General features: G+C 37.8%; 1 protein-coding gene across 2 annotated transcripts in view; it reads left to right on the plus strand.

The window, feature by feature from the left end:
- LOC139754177 (ubiquitin carboxyl-terminal hydrolase MINDY-3 homolog) overlaps positions 1-23,893 on the plus strand; it is a 38,870-nt gene that overhangs the window by 14,293 nt on the left and 684 nt on the right. Inside the window, exons 3-9 of one of the 2 annotated variants that reach the window (XM_071671369.1) lie at positions 2,617-2,773; positions 3,277-3,412; positions 3,821-3,935; positions 16,868-17,021; positions 18,690-18,827; positions 21,439-21,598; positions 22,444-22,606. In XM_071671369.1, coding sequence (XP_071527470.1) covers positions 2,617-2,773; positions 3,277-3,412; positions 3,821-3,935; positions 16,868-17,021; positions 18,690-18,827; positions 21,439-21,598; positions 22,444-22,606 — 1,023 coding nt within the window. The remainder of the gene's footprint in view (positions 1-2,616; positions 2,774-3,276; positions 3,413-3,820; positions 3,936-16,867; positions 17,022-18,689; positions 18,828-21,438; positions 21,599-22,443; positions 22,607-23,893) is intronic. The other variant, XM_071671379.1, reaches the window with a different exon arrangement.

Raw genomic sequence — 23,893 nt, forward strand, 5'->3', positions numbered from 1 at the left:
CCACGCTCTTTTTATTTCCACACATCTCTCTTACCCTTACGTTACTTACTCGATCAAACCACCTCACACCACACATTGTCCTCAAACATCTCATTTCCAGCACATCCATCCTCCTGCGCACATCTCTATCCATAGCCCACGCCTCGCAACCATACAGCATTGTTGGAACCACTATTCCCTCAAACATACCCATTTTTGCTTTCCGAGATAATGTTCTCGACTTCCACACATTTTTCAAGGCTCCCAAAATTTTCGCCCCCTCCCCCACCCTATGATCCACTTCCGCTTCCATGGTTCCATCCGCTGACAGATCCACTCCCAGATATCTAAAACACTTCACTTCCTCCAGTTTTTCTCCATTCAAACTCACCTCCCAATTGACTTGACCCTCACCCCTACTGTACCTAATAACCTTGCTCTTATTCACATTTACTCTCAACTTTCTTCTTCCACACACTTTACCAAACTCAGTCACCAGCTTCTGCAGTTTCTCACATGAATCAGCCACCAGCGCTGTATCATCAGCGAACAACAATTGACTCACTTCCCAAGCTCTCTCATCCCCAACAGACTTCATACTTGCCCCTCTTTCCAGGACTCTTGCATTTACCTCCTTTACAACCCCATCCATAAACAAATTAAACAACCATGGAGACATCACACACCCCTGCCGCAAACCTACATTCACTGAGAACCAATCACTTTCCTCTCTTCCTACACGTACACATGCCTTACATCCTCGATAAAAACTTTTCACTGCTTCTAACAACTTGCCTCCCACACCATATATTCTTAATACCTTCCACAGAGCATCTCTATCAACTCTATCATATGCCTTCTCCAGATCCATAAATGCTACATACAAATCCATTTGCTTTTCTAAGTATTTCTCACATACATTCTTCAAAGCAAACACCTGATCCACACATCCTCTACCACTTCTGAAACCGCACTGCTCTTCCCCAATCTGATGCTCTGTACATGCCTTCACCCTCTCAATCAATACCCTCCCATATAATTTACCAGGAATACTCAACAAACTTATACCTCTGTAATTTGAGCACTCACTCTTATCCCCTTTGCCTTTGTACAATGGCACTATGCACGCATTCCGCCAATCCTCAGGCACCTCACCATGAGTCATACATACATTAAATAACCTTACCAACCAGTCAACAATACAGTCACCCCCTTTCTTAATAAATTCCACTGCAATACCATCCAAACCTGCTGCCTTGCCGGCTTTCATCTTCCGCAAAGCTTTTACTACCTCTTCTCTGTTTATCAAATCATTTTCCCTAACCCTCTCACTTTGCACACCACCTCGACCAAAACACCCTATATCTGCCACTCTGTCATCAGACACATTCAACAAACCTTCAAAATACTCATTCCATCTCCTTCTCACATCACCGCTACTTGTTATCACCTCCCCATTTACGCCCTTCACTGAAGTTCCCATTTGCTCCCTTGTCTTACGCACCCTATTTACCTCCTTCCAGAACATCTTTTTATTCTCCCTAAAATTTAATGATACTCTCTCACCCCAACTCTCATTTGCCCTTGTGAGATGTATAGGTATGTATATTTGCATGTGTGGACGTGTATGTATATACATGTGTATGTGGGTGGGTTGGGCCATTCTTTCGTCTGTTTCCTTTCGCTACCTCGCTAACGCGGAAGACAGCGACAAAGCAAAATGAAAAAAAAAACATACACATGTATATACATACACGTCCACACACGCACATTACATGCCTATACATCTCAACGTACACATATATATACACACACAGACATATACATATATACACATGTACATAATTCATACTGTCTGCCATTGTTCATTCCCGTTGCCACCCCGCCACACATGAAATAACAACCCCCTACCCCCACATGGGTGCGAGGAAGCGCTAGGAAAAGACAACAAAGGCCACATTTGTTCACACTCAGTTTCTAGCTGTCGTGTATAATGCACCGAAACCACAGCTCCCTTTCCACATCTAGGCCCCACAAAACTTTCCATGGTTTACCCCAGACGCTTCACATGCCCTTCTATACTGAGTGCTACCATGATCATTAACAGATGCTTCTTTTGTTCTTGCTGACCAATCCTACCTAAACTACAGGAGTTATTGTATTAATTTTGAAATCTCTCGGACCCACACATAAAGATGATTAATTTGTTTAGTATGAATTATTCAGACTTGGTATGATTCAAAATTTTTTCTAAATATTCATGTATGAGTAAAGAGAACGTGATGAAATTTTTAGTAACAATCGGTAATAGAGTGTGTTTTTTATTCCATGTACCCTAATATGTGTATATGTATGTGTTTTGATTTTCATGGACACACTTGGAAGTACGAGTATATGACTCCAAAGTTAGTTGCATTTCATGAGTTTTATTGTCGCACTAAGAAAAGGCTACCATGAATAACTTTTTAAGCTTCACATACTAGAGTTTGTTTTTTTGAGGTTAATTTTTCATTTACTGTTGCCTGTTGACATGGCGTTTATATCCTGTGAATACATTTTCTATACATTTTCTATGAAAACAGTTCATAGGACATGCTCTAGATGAAAGTGAAAACTGATTGCTTCAATATGATACAGGTCGACAGTACAACAGTGGACCAGTTTTTGGCTGCAGCTCTGACAGAAATGCTGTGTCAGTGTAAACAACCACCTAATTTAGTCATGCACACGGGTGAGAAGTCTAGTTCTCCAACTCATGCCGGTGATAGTAACACTCCTTCCCAGAGGGATCAAGGTGAGCACCTTGTGGAACTATTGCAGAATATACATGTCATATAGTAATATGTATCACTAATGCACGGTGTATGTTGCTATTTGTGTACCAGTGCAGAATATACATGTCATATAGTAATATGTATCACTAGTGCGCAGTGTATGTTGCTATTTGTGTACCAGTAAATGCTGACTTGCTTATTCAGTCAGTCGTACTGACCATTACTTTGTTTGATTATTGAATACTAGTTTTAATTGATTGATTTTATTGCATAAGTTAAAGACATATTTTTATACAACTCCAAAAATTTTGTCGTCATATTATGATATGGCTTTCTTGTTATTAAAGTGTCTTTTGCATAAGTTGTTGGTTTCCATGCTCTGTCTTTGGTTTCCAGAGACCAGTTATTTTGATCTTTTAATGACAAGCTCCAAATTATCTCTTGTATCCCCAGGGATTACAATTTGTGCCCATTACTTTGGTAGCGCTTCTCATGTACATGTAAATTGATTTTTTTTTTTCAGGTCCCTTTGAAATAGCATGCCTGGATGATCCCTTGCCCATGAACAATTACTGTTCAGACTCAAGCCCACAGGAGCCTGACCAGCCACCACCCACACCAAGTGCCAAAGATTACAGTCTTTTTCATTCCAATGTTAGGTAGGTTGATTAGGGTAAGAATATTAATTAAATGTAACTTATCAGTTGCAGCATCTGTTGCAGTATTTGACTATTGACATAACTCCATTATTATGAATCTGGGAGGTAGACCTTACATAACTTTATGTTGGTTTTGAGGTGTTTCTTTTACCCATGCAGTGAACATTGTAACCATATTTCCTTGGGGAAGACAAAGTCTACCAGGCATATGAGATGGCCATTATTAGGAAATTCAGTTGTCTTTGCCACCTCAGCTGCCATAATAAAGATTTTTCATGTTGTATTCAATACAGCATAGAACATTAAAACGTAATATCATGTCAAAACCATGTCACACTGGATGAAGTAAGATATATGTATGTTGAATAGAAACATTATTATAATTTCTTTTTTCACATTAACTTTCAGATTAAGGCAATTTGAAAGTGTCCACTCCTTGCAGAACCATTTAGAAACTCACCTAGACAAGTACAAAGCCCGGTATGGTGTTCTTCTCTTCCTCTACTCAATTGTATTAACAAAGGTAAGTTACCACTCCATTGATTTTATGGCTTTTTTTTTTATCTTTTTGACCTAGTGGGCCATTTTGTTTTAACTGGGATGTTACTTGAATCCAACCAATAATTTGCTTTGGCATTGGATTTTAGGTGTCTTTAGAAGGAAAGTGCTTTATGTTTAAAACAAAATTGTAATCTCATTACAGTGATCTACCTAAACTTTGTAACCTCATGATTCCTCTAGTTGGATATCTTTGTGAGATGAGCAGTTTCAAGGCCATCTGCCAAGCTGGTGTGGTTTTTGAATTTGCAGTGCGTGATAGTTTCTCCCCGCAGTCAGACATCCTCCAGGCATACCAGTGACAGCACATTCTCATGAGTTTTCTAGAAAGGAAACTAATGGCTTTTAGCTAGATTTAGAGGTCAAGTGGAGAATGATTTGATCCATACTGTTCCAGCAGTGAAAGTTGACAGAGATTAAGCAGGAGAACGTGTTTCTAACACAAGTGGAGTCATTGACGTAGACAACACTGCTTTTGACTGATGCGACTGATAAATTTACAAACTTAAGCAATTTTCCTTTGATGAAAAATTATTAGTTTATCTCACTGATTATAACAAGAAAAGATTTTTTTTGCCCAAGATAAAACATTGATAATTAGTTTTTCAGTGTAAAGAAAATAATATAACATATGCAGGATGTTGTAGTACAGAAACAATGTTTGAAACAAAGTAAGGTTGTATTATAACATAGCAAAGGAAAGTGGATATGAAAAACATGAAAAGACATATTCTGGTGGATACAGGAAAAGTCAGTAAAGCACAGAGCATATTAACTTTGTTATCTTTAATACTGCTTGCATTTTCAGTGAGTTGATAAAGTACTTGCAGCTTTTAGCTCATAAGCACATCTCTACTAATGTCCAGCATACCCTTATAGTACTTCTTAGTGATTGCTTTTGGTCTCTGATTTGAGACAGCATGGAAAGTTAACATCGATCAGCTTCCATGCATATATATATATATATATATATATATATATATATATATATGGTATGCATGGGGTGTTCAGTGTTGTAAATGGAAATGGTGAAGAGCTTGTAGATTTATGTGCTGAAAAAGGACTGATGATTGGGAATACCTGGTTTAAAAAGCGAGATATACATAAGTATACTTATGTAAGTAGGAGAGATGGCCAGAGAGCGTTATTGGATTACGTGTTAATTGACAGGCGTGCGAAAGAGAGACTTTTGGATGTTAATGTGCTGAGAGGTGCAACTGGAGGGATGTCCGATCATTATCTTGTGGAGGCTAAGGTGAAGATTAGTATGGGTTTTCAGAAAAGAGGAGTGAATGTTGGGGTGAAGAAGGTGGTGAGAGTGAGTGAGCTTGGGAAGGAGACCTGTGTGGGGAAGTACCAGGAGAGACTGTGTACAAAATGGAAAAAGGTGAGAACAATGGAAGTAAGGGGAGTGGGGGAGGAATGGGATGTATTTAGGGAATCAGTGATGGATTGCGCAAAAGATGCTTGTGGCATGAGAAGAGTGGGAGGGGGGCTGTTTAGAAAGGGTAGTGAGTGGTGGGATGAAGAAGTAAGAGTATTAGTGAAAGAGAAGAGAGAGGCATTTGGACGATTTTTGCAGGGAAAAAATGCAATTGAGTGGGAGAAGTATAAAAGAAAGAGACAGGAGGTCAAGAGAAAGGTGCAAGAGGTGAAAAAAAGGGCAAATGAGAGTTGGGGTGAGAGACTATCAGTAAATTTTAGGGAGAATAAAAAGATGTTCTGGAAGGAGGTAAATAGGGTGCGTAAGACAAGGGAGCAAATGGGAACTTCAGTGAAGGGCGTAAATGGGGAGGTGATAACAAGTAGCGGTGATGTGAGAAGGAGATGGAATGAGTATTTTGAAGGTTTGTTGAATGTGTCTGATGACAGAGTGGCAGATATAGGGTGTTTTGGTCGAGGTGGTGTGCAAAGTGAGAGGGTTAGGGAAAATGATTTGGTAAACAGAGAAGAGGTAGTAAAAGCTTTGCGGAAGATGAAAGCCGGCAAGGCAGCAGGTTTGGATGGTATTGCAGTGGAATTTATTAAAAAAGGGGGTGACTGTATTGTTGACTGGTTGGTAAGGTTATTTAATGTATGTATGACTCATGGTGAGGTGCCTGAGGATTGGCGGAATGCGTGCATAGTGCCATTGTACAAAGGCAAAGGGGATAAGAGTGAGTGCTCAAATTACAGAGGTATAAGTTTGTTGAGTATTCCTGGTAAATTATATGGGAGGGTATTGATTGAGAGGGTGAAGGCATATACAGAGCATCAGATTGGGGAAGAGCAGTGCGGTTTCAGAAGTGGTAGAGGATGTGTGGATCAGGTGTTTGCTTTGAAGAATGTATGTGAGAAATACTTAGAAAAGCAAATGGATTTGTATGTAGCATTTATGGATCTGGAGAAGGCATATGATAGAGTTGATAGAGATGCTCTGTGGAAGGTATTAAGAATATATGGTGTTGGAGGCAAGTTGTTAGAAGCAGTGAAAAGTTTTTATCGAGGATGTAAGGCATGTGTACGTGTAGGAAGAGAGGAAAGTGATTGGTTCTCAGTGAATGTAGGTTTGCGGCAGGGGTGTGTGATGTCTCCATGGTTGTTTAATTTGTTTATGGATGGGGTTGTAAGGGAGGTAAATGCAAGAGTCCTGGAAAGAGGGGCAAGTATGAAGTCTGTTGGGGATGAGAGAGCTTGGGAAGTGAGTCAGTTGTTGTTCGCTGATGATACAGCGCTGGTGGCTGATTCATGTGAGAAACTGCAGAAGCTGGTGACTGAGTTTGGTAAAGTGTGTGGAAGAAGAAAGTTGAGAGTAAATGTGAATAAGAGCAAGGTTATTAGGTACAGTAGGGGTGAGGGTCAAGTCAATTGGGAGGTGAGTTTGAATGGAGAAAAACTGGAGGAAGTGAAGTGTTTTAGATATCTGGGAGTGGATCTGTCAGCGGATGGAACCATGGAAGCGGAAGTGGATCATAGGGTGGGGGAGGGGGCGAAAATTTTGGGAGCCTTGAAAAATGTGTGGAAGTCGAGAACATTATCTCGGAAAGCAAAAATGGGTATGTTTGAGGGAATAGTGGTTCCAACAATGTTGTATGGTTGCGAGGCGTGGGCTATGGATAGAGATGTGCGCAGGAGGATGGATGTGCTGGAAATGAGATGTTTGAGGACAATGTGTGGTGTGAGGTGGTTTGATCGAGTAAGTAACGTAAGGGTAAGAGAGATGTGTGGAAATAAAAAGAGCGTGGTTGAAAGAGCAGAAGAGGGTGTTTTGAAATGGTTTGGGCACATGGAGAGAATGAGTGAGGAGAGATTGACCAAGAGGATATATGTGTCAGAGGTGGAGGGAACGAGGAGAAGAGGGAGACCAAATTGGAGGTGGAAAGATGGAGTGAAAAAGATTTTGTGTGATCGGGGCCTGAACATGCAGGAGGGTGAAAGGAGGGCAAGGAATAGAGTGAATTGGAGTCATATGGTATACAGGGGTTGACGTGCTGTCAGTGGATTGAATCAGGGCATGTGAGGCGTCTGGGGTGAACCATGGAGAGCTGTGTGGGTATGTATATTTGCGTGTGTGGACGTGTGTATGTACATGTGTATGGGGGGGGGGGGGTTGGGCCATTTCTTTCGTCTGTTTCCTTGCGCTACCTCGCAAACGCGGGAGACAGCGACAAAGTATAAAAAAAAAAAAAAAAAAAAAAATATATATATATATATATATATATATATATATATATATATATATATATATATTTCTTGGTAAAGTGTGTGAAAGAAGAAAGTTAAGAGTAAATGTGAATAAGAGCAAGGTTATTAGGTACAGTAGGGTTGAGGGTCAAGTCAATTGGGAGGTGAGTTTGAATGGAGAAAAACTGGAGGAAGTGAAGTGTTTTAGATATCTGGGAGTGGATCTGGCAGCTGATGGAACCATGGAAGCGGAAGTGGATCATAGGGTGGGGGAGGGGGCGAAAATTCTGGGAGCCTTGAAGAATGTGTGGAAGTCGAGAACATTATCTTGGAAAGCAAAAATGGTTATGTTTGAAGGAATAGTGGTTCCAACAATGTTGTATGGTTGCGAGGCGTGGGCTATGGATAGAGTTGTGCGCAGGAGGATGGATGCGCTGGAAATGAGATGTTTGAGGACAATATGTGGTGTGAGGTGGTTTGATCGAGTAAGTAACGTAAGGGTAAGAGAGATGTGTGGAAATAAAAAGAGCGTGGTTGAGAGAGCAGAAGAGGGTGTTATGAAATGGTTCGGGCACATGGAGAGAATGAGTGAGGAAAGATTGACCAAGAGAATATATGTGTCGGAGGTGGAGGGAACGAGGAGAAGAGGGAGACCAAATTGGAGGTGGAAAGATGGAGTGAAAAAGATTTTGTGTGATCGGGGCCTGAACATGCAGGAGGGTGAAAGGAGGGCAAGGAATAGAGTGAATTGGAGCGATGTGGTATACCGGGGTTGACGTGCTGTCAGTGGATTGAATCAAGGCATGTGAAGCGTCTGGGGTAAACCATGGAAAGCTGTGTAGGTATGTATATTTGCGTGTGTGGACGTATGTATATACATGTGTATGGGGGTGGGTTGGGCCATTTCTTTCGTCTGTTTCCTTGCGCTACCTCGCAAACGCGGGAGACAGCGACAAAGCAAAAAAAAAATATTTCTTTTCTTTCTTTTAAACTATTCGCCATTTCCCACGTTAGCGAGGTAGCGTTAAGAACAGAGGACTGGGCCTTTGTGGGATATCCTCACCTGGCCCCCCTCTGTTCCTCCTTTTGGAAAATTAAAAAAACGAGAGGGGAGGATTTCCAGCCCCCCGTTCCCTCCCCTTTTAGTCGCCTTCTACGACACGCAGGGAATACGTGGGAAGAATTCTTAATCCCCTATCCCCAGGGATATATATATATATATATCCCTGGGGATAGGGGATTAAGAATACTTAATCCCCTATCCTTAATCCCCCCTTAAGAATTCTTAATCCCCGATCCCCAGGGATATATATATATATATCCCTGGGGATAGGGGATTAAGAATACTTCCCACGTATTCCCTGCGTGTCGTAGAAGGCGACTAAAAGGGGAGGGAGCGGGGGGCTGTAAATCCTCCCCTCTCGGTTTTTTTTATTTTCCAAAAGAAGGGACAGAGAAGGGGGCCAGGTGAGGATATTCCCTCAAAGGTCCAGTCCTCTGTTCTTAACGCTACCTCGCTAATGCGGGACATGGCGAATAGTTTAAAAGAAAAAGAAAATATATATATATATATATATATGCTTATACTTCTGATGACCAACAGTCACACCTGGCAGCATCATTTGACATATACTAAGTCTTCACTTACCAATTGTGTCTGTCTCTTGCTATGTTTTACTTGTTCCCCTTGCACCATGAACTGAATCATTGTTTTTCTTCCATATTTGTTTAGAATACTTTCCACATCAATGTACCATCTTATTAGGCTTCCATTCATTTGTCTTCGATGACTCCTGTGGATCACATATATTTTCATCCTCTTAACTTGAATTGTACTGTTTAGGTTATCTTAGGTTATCCATCTCTGCTTAGCCTTTAATTGCCCATAAAAAAATCAGTTTTATTTTTAAATATGTGAAACAAGTATTCTGCCATGAAGGCTACTTGCACACAGACGACACTTCTTTTCATTCACCGAGGCTATCAGAGCACCACTAGCTCTTTTTTCATAATTTTCTTTCTCAGTTTGTGCTTTGCCATTACAGTACCATTCACAGTGAATGTTACTTAGTTTCTTCCACTTTCAGAATGATATTACATTGAGAATGCCCTCCTCTGTAAATTATGAGAATCTGATGCATTAGTACAAATACTTTCAAATTTCTTCTGAAGCACACATCACCAACATAACTTGTACTATTTCACCTAACTCCTGTCCTGGGTTAGGTAACAAAACAAGCATCATCTGCATGCAGTTGGTAGATTTTATTCTCTTACACCATAATCCATCCGTACCTTCCTTTCATAATGTTTTATATAGCGATGTAAACTTATCTCTTAAACTTGTTTTTGAAGTCTGTCATTTAAGATCAATGTTCATATTTATGAATTTTCAATATTTTCAAGGTAATTTCTTAGGCTATTGACCATCTATTTTTGCATCATCTGTTTTATCATTTTTGTCTTTTGAAAGATGTCTGAGGAAATACTTTTGACAGATGCATATGAGCTGTTTTTCTATTACAAAATGATAAATTTGTTAGGGAACAACTTCACCCCAGTTGTGTCTCAGGTGAATTTATGCCAGGTGGTTCATACAGTAAGCATGATATTTGATACAAGTGATTTGAAGATTGACAAAAGAGTAACTCAATAAATTTTTCTATTAGGGATGTATTTTTTGTTTTCTTCCATCACATGGATCATTTCTAAGTAATAAGATCAAGCTTAGTGTTTAGTGAGGCAAGTTAATATATATTCCTGAAGGTGTTGTTGAATCTGCACAGTCTCCAGTTAGACAAATTAGAGTGTTTTCCCTTAGGTTTTCTAGTTTACCTTCATACTTTTGAAAATTTAGTAAGCATTGTTTTTGTTAGAAAAAGAGTGGTATTCTCTTGAATCCATTTTTGTTTTTTAAGCTTTTCTCAATTCCTTGGAAGGTATTGATTCATTATGTTAGTATATCTATGAAACCATTTAATAACGAAGAGAGAAGCAGCACTCAGGAATGGCTTTATTGACTTAAGTGGTGCAGTAGAATTTAGCTGTTGTCTGCAGTGACAAGCTGAAAGTTCAGGATTACTCTGAATTAACGTCATATATGTGACATGTTTATTAAGTCTACCAGAATTCACTTCTAACCACTTTTTCAGAGGTCTTTCTTTCCCTGAGTATCTACTTGTCCTCCAGTACTGATATGTGAAGTGAGCCTTATTACTTACTTAAACTTTTTCTCTGATTTTGACTTAGTTTATGACTTAGTTTATATTTAGGTAGGACTGTTAAAATTCTTTTATCTTTCTGGTATTATTAGAGGTAAGAAAGCAATGCCTTTGTCTCCTTCTCTTGTTGTTTTTAATGATTTCAGTGTATTTTATTCAGCAAAGAAGTCAACTGCTCATAATTCAAATTTTGGTAGATCTTGCACATTGAGACTGCATCCTAATTAAGATGCATTTCCTCACAGAGGAACAAGAAAATAGTATATGATCTTTGGCTGTTGATGTCATCATCACTGAATATGACAATTTTCCAGACTTACTGTCTGATATAGATTCTGTAAAACTGAACCTTCTGAGGTGTTTTAGAATTATGGAAAGATTCTTTTGTTTGAGAGATTGTTTGAAAAAGGTTTTAAGACTTTCCTATAGTGAAGGAAACTCGGCTTTAAGACATTTCTTTACCTTTGTAATGTAATGTCTTTCTTGTGCATTCTTCCTCTGTTAAGAGGGAGTTATATGAATTTGGTTTACAGTGTATAGAACTTTTGGCAGTGTAACTGATTAGCTTATGTTTTTGTATTAGCATTGATTCTATATATAATTCTTTTAATGGGTGGTGAGTAATGTTAACCCTCCTTTTGAGTGTTACTCCTTTCCAGTTCTTTTTTCTAGCTTTTCTTTCACCTCTTGCTACATGCAGAAGGAGCATTTGTTCCAAAAATATGTAATTCTTTTTTATTTATCTAAGGTTTGTTCAAAATGGCATAACCTATCAGGAAGATTGATTGAAGTTACAAATCAGTTTTCTGCCTAGTGTAGGTTTAGGATCATGCGCGTGTGTATGAAAATCACTTCTTTATTTGTTTTGTACTAATATAATTTCTCTGTAGTTGAAGATTTGTTGTATTAGATCTTGTTGAGGAAATTTGCACTCTTTTGGTTATATGATCTCTCTTTACCGAGATGGAAAGGACTTAATGAACATAAGAAGTTGTAACTGGATCATCAGCCTTTGCATAGGAAGGTAGAAACCAGTTGGGATTAGTATAATAGTACCAGAGATGACAGGTACTGTATATCAGGCCTGGAAACTGGCAATTAATGTTGGTGTTATGTTAAGTGAACTGTTAGTCATATTCAGTGGAATGTGACCATATCCTTGTTTGCAAACCTCTTGAAGAAATATGTATTTTTTTTCTATTTTCTAGAAGCCCTTGTTTCATCCTGGGAGGACCTTTGTTCGCCTAATTCTCTCAAGATATGCTGATGAATGGTGTATCACTTTTGGAACGCTAAAAAAATATGTTCTATTTTATTTCCCTTTTGATCTCCTTTGCAACTATTTTTATATTGATTTCTTTGTTTGCAGCAGCTTGAGGATCAACAGGGGTAAGTGTTTCAGTTCTTTATTTTCTGATTGGATGAAGAAGAGCCAGTTTTGTAATTATAGTATTTGTGAAGTCTTGTTTACCACCTCCCTTCACTTCTTTCTTCTTCGTTCTTCTTCTCCCACTCTTCCTCTGCCGTGAAGTACCGAGTTTTTGGCTTTTCTCAGTTCTGATTTACCGTAATTGGCACAGTAAGTACTTGTTTACCACAGTTGCACTAACATGTGTATGTTTACCTGCAGTCAGAGCAGGGTTCTTTCCATGAGTATGTGAACATTTTTTTTTGTGCTTTATATTTATATATGTGACTGCATTATATGGAATGGAGAAACTATTGCAAAAATATTTTGATTTTGGCTCTGTGGAAAAGTTTAAATAGTACTAAGATACTGAATGAAATAAGATAGATAAGATAATGTCTTTCTGTAGCATTATCACATCCAGTGTGCAGACAGATCGGTGCACCAGTGCTGTGCTGTGTAACCCTCACTCGTATACAATAACAAGGTGCCTATTATATCTTATTCCATTGAGACAGAACCTTAGCTAGAGGAGTGGATTGGAAGCATATTGTCTTTTATCATCTCTTCAGTGCAGAAATAACTTTCCTCTTGTGAAAGAACTGATTATATCAGCAGTGGGTAATGAGGTAGGGAGACCAGTGCCTGATATTGATGGGCTGAAAGATGATTGATGGACATCAGTCATATATCATCATGCAGATATCCGTATTTTAAGGTCTTTCTTATTACAGAAATGACACTTCTGTAACAACAGTGTTTTGCAAAAATGGGAACAAGTCTTTCCAGCTTGAACTATATATTAAGTTGCCATTTTCTTGAATTTACAAAGAGGAGAAGGGAGATTACTGACTTGAAAGCTGTACAGAATTTATATATTTCTTTGAAACTGCAACACAGTAACATTTCAATAATTCATTGGTGATTTATAAGTAAATTGATGATGACCCCAAAAGTAGGAGTAACAAATGATGAGCATCTTTAGGCTTCAGTGCAAATATTATCAGACTAGCATAAAAAATCGGAAACAGAGAACTGAAAAAGTGTGGTTTGCCTTCTCAAAAAGAATGTGATAGAAAAGATGCAACTTATCATTGATAACCACACCTGAAGCTATTGTTGGTAAGAAAATTATGTTTCTTTTTTCGATGAGAGCAGTTTTTGTGCATTATTTTTATGTTTTTGAACGATAGTTTTTTGAAATGAAATTTTCCTTGGGACTAGCAAGAAAATGATTGGCTATGGGAAGGGACTTTAGTTTCAAATAGCAATCATAGATACCATAAGAGAATTGATATATTGTTAAGTAATGGTTTCTAAGGAATGGCAGTGGTAGCTTTATATCAACCTGATCCTCTCTGTTGCCTGAATGGGGCCAGATGTGAAAAGCTGAAATGTTACACTTTGCAGCTAAAGTGATCTGAGATCCCTTTGATTTCACAATAACAGAAATTCAGTAATAAATGAAACTCTGAGGGACTTTTTTTATTATACAGCACTGTAATAGTAATTGCTTTTTTTTTTTTTTTTTTTTTTTGACAAGAAGTTTGCCTCTTAAGAAATTAGGAATCCTGTTTAGATATTGAAATTTCCTCTGAACAGTTTTCCATTTATACAAAGGATTGACACAGCCTTGTATGAAGTACTGCTCTCATATCTGGATGTTTCTAGTTCTGTATCCTTACTTGACAGAATTGAGTAGAAAGCGGTCCAACTTATAAACTCTCCCACGCTAACCTCAAAACATAACCCACTTGCTGTATGCCACAATCTTGGTTCACTCTTCCTCTTTTATAGGTATTACTTAGGTTTTTGTTCCTAAGGACTAGCTGCCTGTGTGCCCACAATGCTAGTTAGACCATGCAGTACTTGGAAAGTTGCTGCGTCACTTGATTACTGTGTAGCCATTGGTGACCCAGGGGTGGGCCATTTTGATGACTGTTTCTTTCCCTACACCTTAAAGCTTAGGAACTCTCAACCCTTTCATGTCTTTTTCAACAACTATGATGTGGCACATTTTAAAAGACAAGATTTTTGACTTCCTCCAAAATTGATAAATACTTTCCATGTCTCCTCTGTTAATTACTTACCCTTGTCACTTCTTTTTCCTTTCATTATACTCTCTAAATTTCAGTTAAGACCTGGCATTGAGCATTGATGTGGACTTTTCTTCTTGACTGGAGCCTCCAATGTAAAAAAGATAAAAGAATGAAGAACCTGAAGTTTGATACCATAGGACTTAAGGATTTGGATGATATACAAGCTGCAATCTAAACTTTGATTTTCCAAAATGGATATTTCTTTCAGATAAAACCACAGATTGAGAGGAAACCATTGAACTTTAAGTATATCTCTGTGTTTTTGTGATTGATTTGACACAGTCTTTTGTCATAGTGGAACAGGAGGTAAATGGTCATCTTCCATTGATTCTGTTTTAGAAAAAGCACATCTTTCCATTGCGCTAGTAGATCAAGGAAATTGGAAACTGAGGAAACTGTTAGTTATTTTTCGTAGCAGTGTGTAGAATGATCAGGGCCTGAACATGCAGGAGGGTGAAAGGCGTGCAAGGAATAGAGTGAATAGAACAATGTGGTATACCGGGGTCGACGTGCTATCAATGGCTTGAACCAGGGCATGTGAAGTGTCTGGGGTAAATCATGGAAAGTTCTGTGGGGCCTGGATGTGGAAAGGGAGCTGTGGTTTCGGTGCATTATTACATGACAGCTAGAGACTGAGTGTGAACGAATGAGGCCTTTGTTGTCTTTTCCTAGCGCTACCTTGCACACATGAGGGGGGAGGGGGTTGATATTTCATGTGTGGCGAGGTGGCGATGGGAATGAACAAAGGCAGACAGGATGACTTATGTACATGTGTATTTATGTATATGTCTGTGTGTGTATATATATGTTGAGATGTATAGGTATGTATATTTGCGTGTGTGGACGTGTATGTATATACATGTGTATGTGGGTTGGTTGGGCCATTCTTTCCTCTGTTTCCTAGCGTTACCTTGCTAACACGGGAGACAGTGACAAAGCAAAATAAATAAGATAAACAAAATGAATATTTTTGTAGCAGAAAAATCCACTTTGAAAAGTAATATCATTGACTTCTGTCATGGTTATGTAGGCCAGCACTACCATAGCGACATGAGTTTTAGTGACTGACCTTCAGAAGAGGAGGCTTATTATGTAGGCCATGAAAAATTACAGAAAGCTCAAACACTAGGATATGCTGATCTTCCAATAGGGGATTTCTGAATCCTGGAATGAAATAGGGATAAAAGACAAAGTTTTCTTTTCCTGAATTAAAACATCAATCATGTGCAAAACTTCGAAAATTTACAGGACAAGGTTTCATAAGAAAATCTTCCTTTGAGCAGTGAAGAAGGGACTTGTTATGATTTGGAATGACTAAAACAAGAGGTTTTAGACTTTATCCACAAGTAATTGACAAAATTTTCAAACTGCCCAAATGAATTAAAGTGGCTGCAAATTTGAAAACCACAATAGCCTGTCCCCTGATTATTCATTTTTCCAAAAATTCTACCCATATTAGTTTTTCGTTTACTTTTGCTTCAGGAAGCCCAAGGCCACCTGGGCTGGGTTAACAGCTGTGACTGAGTGTTCTAGTTGCAAAATAGGAATCATCTGAGACTTCTATTTGAATGTGAAATTAGTGTTCATCTCTTAAACTGGATAGCCAATAAAACACTCCACTACTTGTATGTCAGACAGGGTTTATTGATCATCTTCATCTCTTTGTGTTGATGAGTCATTTGGTTATGTAGGTAAGTAATTTTATAAATAGCTGTCCAGTTTTTTTAGATTAGTGATTTACATGTTTATTGTGTTAATTTTCTTTTCAAGAACATTTACTGCCTTACAGGGCACATTTATCACAAAATGGTTGCAGAAAGCTGATTGGCAAGATTTTGTAAGATTTTACATTTGTGTTTGTCAGATTTGCAAAGTAAGAAATTGAGGTGCTTCAAAAGAATGACAGTTTCTCTACCAAGTGTACTCAGGATGGACAAAGAAGTGTGGAAGAAAGGCAAATTATGTTAAAGTAGAAGTAAGGGTAAGCAAAGAAAAAAATAGAAAAACAAGAAAAACATTTGTCAGTGGATATTATGGACATAAGGTGTGTTGCAAACTGTGATATGAGAGAGGACTTTAGATATGAGCAAACAAAAGAACCATTTCATGGAGAAATTAAAGTTCTGTTACTTTTTCAGTAATGTTTCTGTGAATGAGTAAAACCATTAGATTTGATCCTTTGATTACCAGTCTAATGACTATAGTTAGTGTTGTTAATATTTGCCTTTATGAGGGGATTTACTTCCACATAATTAGACTATCCATTGTTACAAAGAGTGCTACTCCTTCAAGTTTTAATCTTTGTCACCATCGTCATATTTTGCCCGACATCAGACACAGCTACCATATATTTTGTGAACTTTTACTCTCTTACTTCATTCGTCCATCATGACACTTTTCCCCATTACTGCAACAGAATTACTCTATTGCCAGATTTATGTAAAGCATCAGGTGACATAGGGATATAATTTCTAAAGATTTGGTTCATTTAACTGAATTTCAACAGGGTGTGAAGACAGTGAGTGAAGAAATGGGAGACCTAGGTGAAAGTCTTATTGATGTTACCCAGGGTCATGGAGGTCAGGGTCTTATCAATCTCCTCATCACTGGTCGTGCCTCATCATATGTTTGGGATGGAGTAAAGGATGTGGGAGGCCTGAGTGAGTATTTTCATGTTTTTAACTGTCCCAGATTTCATTATGTTTTTCTTTCTCACTCTTTGACTTCAGCACAACAGTAGCCTCAGCTAGTTCACAGAAGGCTCAGGACCTTTGTAGAAAAAATAGCTACTGCAAATTTACAACTGTAGAGAAACCGAGGATGATTTTCCTCTCACCTTTTGCACTCTGATTTTCTAGTGACTTACATCCCCACCCATGCTTCAGTTATGTTTGCTATGGGTATAACATTACAGCTAAGGAATCTACTAGAGAATGAAGTTTTTTCTTGACAGATGCCATCATAGTCATTGATTAAACAGTAAGAAACTTTAGAACCTACACAAACCTTGCTGTATTCACAGGCAGTGTATGAAAGGGGCACTTTATTCAGAATTAAAGGGAAATGAAGTAGGCCTAAGATTTTTCCCTCTGTTTTAGAATCCTTGACTTTTATATGGGAGCCAGAGTAAAATCTCAGCTAGAATCAACCCGCCAGTCTTCTTTGTGAATGAGGATAAAGAAACCCTTCAGGGTTTTGAAGTTTATCTTAGATGTGCATACAGCAAGTTTTGGCATGTAAAGGGTAAGTTCTAATCTTGATGGTCTTCTAGTATCTTTGTCTCAAAATTCTCAGTGGTAACAGTTTTGTGCATGTTTTTTATGTGTACTAGACTGAAATTTTTAATGATTTTGGTTTTTCTCTTTGAACAGAGCAAGAACACTGATCCGTTATAGGCATAGCTATTGTTTTTTCTTGAACCATATGAAAAATGTTTTAACTTTTCTGATCTCACTGTAGACATCATTGAGATTAGTGCCAGAGCAGAATTTGTTGTAATGAGAATAAGACATTGAAAATAGATCTTAACATATGAATATAACTTAGCAGGAATTAAGCTACAGGAATCTTTTTGAGGGGGTGATTAGGGGTTGACATTTTATGTAACATGGTACCAGAACATTAGTTCAGGGGAATTGTAAAGGCAACAAAGTCTCTGTTGGCAAATATAAGAATTACATTCAAGTAAGCTATTCACCATGTATGTAAAACCAAAAGTGGAATATGCATCTCAAGTTTGGTCACTGCTCTAAAATTAACACAGAACAGATAGAGGTGAGGGCAACAAATATGGTGCTTGAAACAAGGTAGCTTAGTTATATTGAAGGGTGAAAGGCCATAAAGTTACCTACTGTGAAAAGAAGGGAGAGTTAAGGGAGACTTGATCATAACCTTCAAGTTGCTAAATCAGTTTGATGTTAATGATGAAGAGGTATTCCAAACTTGCAAAGATTGAGCAACCAGAAGACACAACAGGATACTGTGTGAAGTAAGAAACTTGCTAGAAAGAATGTAAAGTACTTTTGTATCATTCTGATAGTGCTTGAAATGGATCAACCAAGTGATGAAACTGTAAGTGCTGACAGCATACAAAATTCTAAAATACTGTATGGTGTAGGGAAAGTTTAAGAGATGTACATCATATCATTGCTCCCTTCCCTGTACAGTTAGATAATTGCAGGTGATATATGGATAGTATTCTTTTCTCCTTTTCCCATATATATATATATATATATATATATATATATATATATATATATATATATATATATATATGTTTAATGTAAATGTAGTATACATGTGTCTTTTTTATCTTTCATCTGTCTTAGGTTTAATTGGCACATTGAAACGACCAGTTGTGGGATTTCTTACCCGATTGGAACACCTGCGCTATGTTCAAGTGGGCTGGTTCCTCAAAAATCCTACTAGTCCTGTTTGGGTCATAGCTTCTGAGACACACCTATCAGGTTTGTCTGTACTCCCTGTTTTGAATGCCTATTAAGAAAAAAAAATTTAGCTGCATTTTATTGTCATGGGATATTAGAATGTTGTGAAATTACATACAACTGGTCCTTACTACCCCATGACCCACTAACTTGTGATCCCCTTATCCAGTGTTCATTTAAAGATAATTGATAATGTCAGCACAGAAAAAATAATATAAGAGTTTCTAAGACTGCTTTTGGCTATAGTACTAGTTTCCATTGCTGCATGATCACTCCCTGGCAAGTGGCAGTGCTATTAATGCTTATACAGTTTTATGTACATTGTCCCTGAAAAAATAAGTGTAAGTATGTACCTAAGACACAAAAAATAAAAAGTTCCAAATGGTACAGTTATTGGCAATAGCAAGGGATCACCATGTTGAGTGACTGTTTGCGAGCAAGATGCAGTATCCCAATTGCAGCCAGTCGTGAATTATGATCTAGCTTTGTATTACTGCATTATAACCTGTACCTACACCATACCAGGAGTAGAGAGAGTTTAAGTGAGTTATACTTCTGGGAAAAGGAGGAGCAGGAAGAGAATCAACCTGGAGGTAATGTTAGACATTTAAGACAGATTATTGGTGTTAGTATCACCAGAACCTTAACATACCAGACCCAGAGCAACTTGTGAGTGTCAGTTTTACAGTATCATTTTGATTTATTGTATGATTTTCATTTAACCCTTTAACTCCTGTAGACAGATATATACCTGGATTTGAACTGTTGTAGATGAATATTGAAGCATTGACTTTCATACCTCTGTTTCAAGGCTGCCTGCCAAGCTTAGGTAGCTGCAGAGATGCTATTGCAAGATAATTTCTCCCCATAGTCAGTCATCCTCTGGACATGCCAATAACAGCACATTTTTTATGAGTTTCCTAAGAAATAGATTAAGCAGCATATAGGAAGATTTAGAGGACTAGGCAGATAATCATGAATTTCTAGTCTGTTATGATCAGTCTTCAGATCATATGAAGAGTGATTTTAATGGATGCTAACTCTCCCAGCATGGAAATTTGACCAAGATAAGGCAGAGGGTGTTTCTAGCAAAACTGAAGGCAGTGTTTCCAGTGTCTGCGTGACTTTGACAGCATTGCAATTTGGCTGTTGTGGCTGGTAATTCAAACAAACCTTTCTTATGTTGCAGTTATAAAAAAGAAATTCTTAATGAATCACATTGAATATAACAAGAAAAATATTATTGTATAGAGTATTTTATGATGATAATCAGAAATCAGTTTTTCAGAGGTAACTCACTGTAGCTAGACCTTAACCCAGTACTTTTAGCATGTTTTACTGATCATTTACAAAGCCTCTACACATACACATATCATAGTGAAAGTAGTTGTCAAAATGTATTTCTGAAGTGATTTTTCTTTTCATTTTTAATAAATATTTTTGAAATTGTAATATTAAATGAATATTTTAAACAAAATTGAAAAACTGGAATTCACAGGGTTGGAAAGGAAACCTCAATAAAACGTTAAGGGGTTTAATACTTTATTGATATTATAGAAATGTGGTAGTTGGTAAGCAGCCACTGACTAGGGAGCTGTAGTACTGGTAATACCCACTTGGGTATCAGGAGGGTTAGTGATGGCTGCATAGAGAGCCAGCACTTCATTGATTGTCTAGTTGCACTTCTCTGATCTAGGTACCTGTCTTTTCTTTTTGCATTACCCACACATGGACTGCTGGCATTATTTTTGCCATCATACAGTCTGTCCTTGTCACACATATCACTTGATAACAACTTACACAACTCTAGATTTTTACTGCTGTGAGCACTATCTGTTAGCCTTGCCTTTTGGCAAATGATAGGAGCAATAGATAGGAGGAGTTGATCAGAACATTAAGTAGAAGTAGAAGGTAAGAACAGTAGGTGGGAGCATTAAGTAGTCGTAGTAGGTTAGAATATTAGGTATGAGCCTCTGAAAATACTGAGCTAAAGTTGCCCACTGCCAGTGGCCTGTTAAGGTTAAGGCACAAAAGGCTAAGAAGCTGCACTGGAGTTCATGAGTTATGGAGACTCTTTTGGTGTGGTTACCCTTTTGAGGGAGATCACAAAAGGAACGGGTGTCAAGAGATGTAGATAGACAAAATATTTTGTCTGAATTATAATGTGTGTTTAGAAGAGTTTACTCATCCTTATGTGTGTGTTTTAGTTTGAGAAATTTCCTGCAGGAGTGTAACCCTCCATTGTCCTGTTGAATCATATGGTAAAATATGATTTGCTGTATGATGATTCCATTAAGTTATGATTCTCAGGAATGCATCCTCAGACAGAGTGGAGACCAGATGTATGTAGAATATCAGCTAGGTTTATCTGTCACTTAAATTTACTGTGATATTGTATATTTTTAATTTTTGCTGAACTAATGATGAAGTCTCTAACTGTCATTTGGTTTAGCACCTTTGTATAGATGCTGAATATAATAGGTACTAGGCTCCCAAAACTTTTGTCTCATGACATTTATGATTGATTGTTTTTTACTTCAGAAAATCAAGCACTAGTATATAAGGAATTTCAGAGCAAGAAGTAGGACATTACTAGTAAATAATTTCATATTTTCTATTTCTTAACCAATAGTTCTGTTTTCGTGGTGCAAGAAGTTAGTGACTCCAGACTCAGAAGTTGAACGAGCCAAACAAGTTTTCAGTTGGTATGATACAGAGGGCAACCGTTTCATTCAGGGAGAAAAACTCAAAGATGTGTTAGAGAAGCTGAATCTTTGCACTGATGAAGACTTGTAAGTGTTTGATCTTGTAAATTGTTTTCTGTAGGAGCCATATGATGGCATACATAGTAAGCTGCTTCATAATTCATTGTTATTGCAGTTAAGTTATGAGGAATTAAATGGTTAGGTGAATACAGTATATGCTTTTATAGAATGGTTTGTCTGATGTGGATGATTTATCTGACTCCATATCCCTGATCATGGCAGTGGAACAGGTGCTTAAGCATCAGATTATGAAAATGAGCAGAAAACACTATACAGTACATGGAGAGTATATGTCAGCCATAAGTTCAGGACCAAGAGGCTTCCAGTATGTTGATAATTATGTAAAGTGTATGCTAACATGAATATCTGTTCGGGGAGAGTACAGATTAAGCCTGATAGTTCCATCAAACGCCTTATCAACATATCTCATGACCCTTAATCCACACAATGGAACTACCATAAAGAAGACCTAAAGCACTTACTAATCAGTCGCCCTACACTCACTAAAGTCACACACGCAACATCACAACACTTTATGACCTGTGGTCCTGACTTGTGGATGTAGTCAGCTTTCTAATTGCTCCAGGACCAAAAGAATGAGCTTTCAAGTATGGAATTACCCGGGTATTAGACGATATCTCAGTGTAATGCTGCTCTGTCATTTTGCAGATGCAGGGAATCCCATTTTACCTCTTAAGACATGATGAATTAAGGGATTCACTGCCATGTCTTCATTGGTTGCCAAGGCATCAGTCATGAAAATCATAACACCACAGATGCAGATAAACTTGCTTGTAATTATAATTTGTTTTACCCTTTGTAAGGCTTTTCCATTTTTGTACTGTCATTTCATTTTTTTGACTTGTCCACAGCATCCGATTCATGATGGTGGAATTAGATCCAGACAACATGGGAGTAATCCTTTACCACAAATTTGTTGAAACATTTTTCACACCAGACCAATCGTATAATCCGCCAGACACCTTTGCTATCTATCATTATAATGGACTAGAATCATCCTGTCCACTGAATAAGGTAAGGATTTCAGCATGAATTGATGTTTATTCAAGTGTTTAAAGTCTTTTATTGGTACTAAGACTTTTGATAATATATCTCATGACATTTTTTCCCAGATTATGTTTGCATTTATTTTTCAGTTTTCCTGTATATTTAGCACCACTTTCAATGTTTTCTCTTTCTTCTTTAGTTGACTGAAGAAATAGATATATCTGTTTTACATTTGAAGTACTTTGAATTACTGAATTTCTTTAGCTAGTCGTGTTTTTTAGTACTGCCATTGACTGCGTGGGAAAGTGATCTTCCAGAAACCACCTGTTATTTGACAATGTTTTTCATAGAAATGTTGCTGGAGGAGTATGAAGGGAGTAGTATTTTATACATAATAGGACATTACACTGATATTAAGTGAAAAAGCTAAAGTGAAGCAAGTAACCATGAATTTAGATTCCGTGCAAAAAGAAAACTATTGCCATCACAGTGCAGGTAAGCAATAAATAGAAATGTTGAAAAACCTACTCTTCTACAGGCATTGCAATATGAGCACCTGGTTTCTTTTGGTTAAACACCATTTTACACTGAAAATTGAGTTACATTCATGAGAATTCATCCTTAATGACCATCATAAACCATACAAGTATACAGATCCTCATTCACAGGACTCAGTGACTGTAAAGTACCTCATCTAGACCTGTGCCATCGTAAGAAATGGCAAACAAAGATGAAATTAATTGAGACTTTGTTGTGATGTGGAGCTTGACCACTATTTTTGATATTTTCTTTTCTGTATGGTAGGTCTGTATCTTTTAATAAGCTTATATAACTCCAAGTGCATAGTGCTCATCCTCCTCTAATGCTCGGGCTTGGTCTGAGAATGTGTTTGGAAGTAACCAAGATGAGAAGGGAGAAATAGGTAGTATGTTTGAGGAAAGGAACCAGGATGTTATAGCACTCAGTGAATCTAATTTCAGAAGTAAGGTAATTGGTTTGGCAGTGCCTTGGGGTAAAATCAGGGGTTAGTGTGAGGGGGAGAGCTAAGGAAGGGGGTAGCACCTTTGCTGAAGGAGTTGTAGGAATGTGACAAAGTGTAAGATAGTAAAATTGAAAGTGAATTACAGGGGTGTGCATTATTAGTGCTTATGCACCTGGCTGTAAAAAGTCCTATGAAGAGAGGAGTTGAGTGGGTGAGTCATCAGTTTTGCTGTAAAAAAAAGATCATTTATCAGTAATGGGTGATTTGGATGTAAAAATAGATGATTAATGTAGCAGCAGATGTGGAGTTCAGTGAGTAGGTAGAAAAAGACA

The sequence above is a fragment of the Panulirus ornatus genome, chromosome 2 (genome assembly GCF_036320965.1).
Source record: "Panulirus ornatus isolate Po-2019 chromosome 2, ASM3632096v1, whole genome shotgun sequence".
NCBI lineage: Eukaryota > Metazoa > Arthropoda > Malacostraca > Decapoda > Palinuridae > Panulirus > Panulirus ornatus.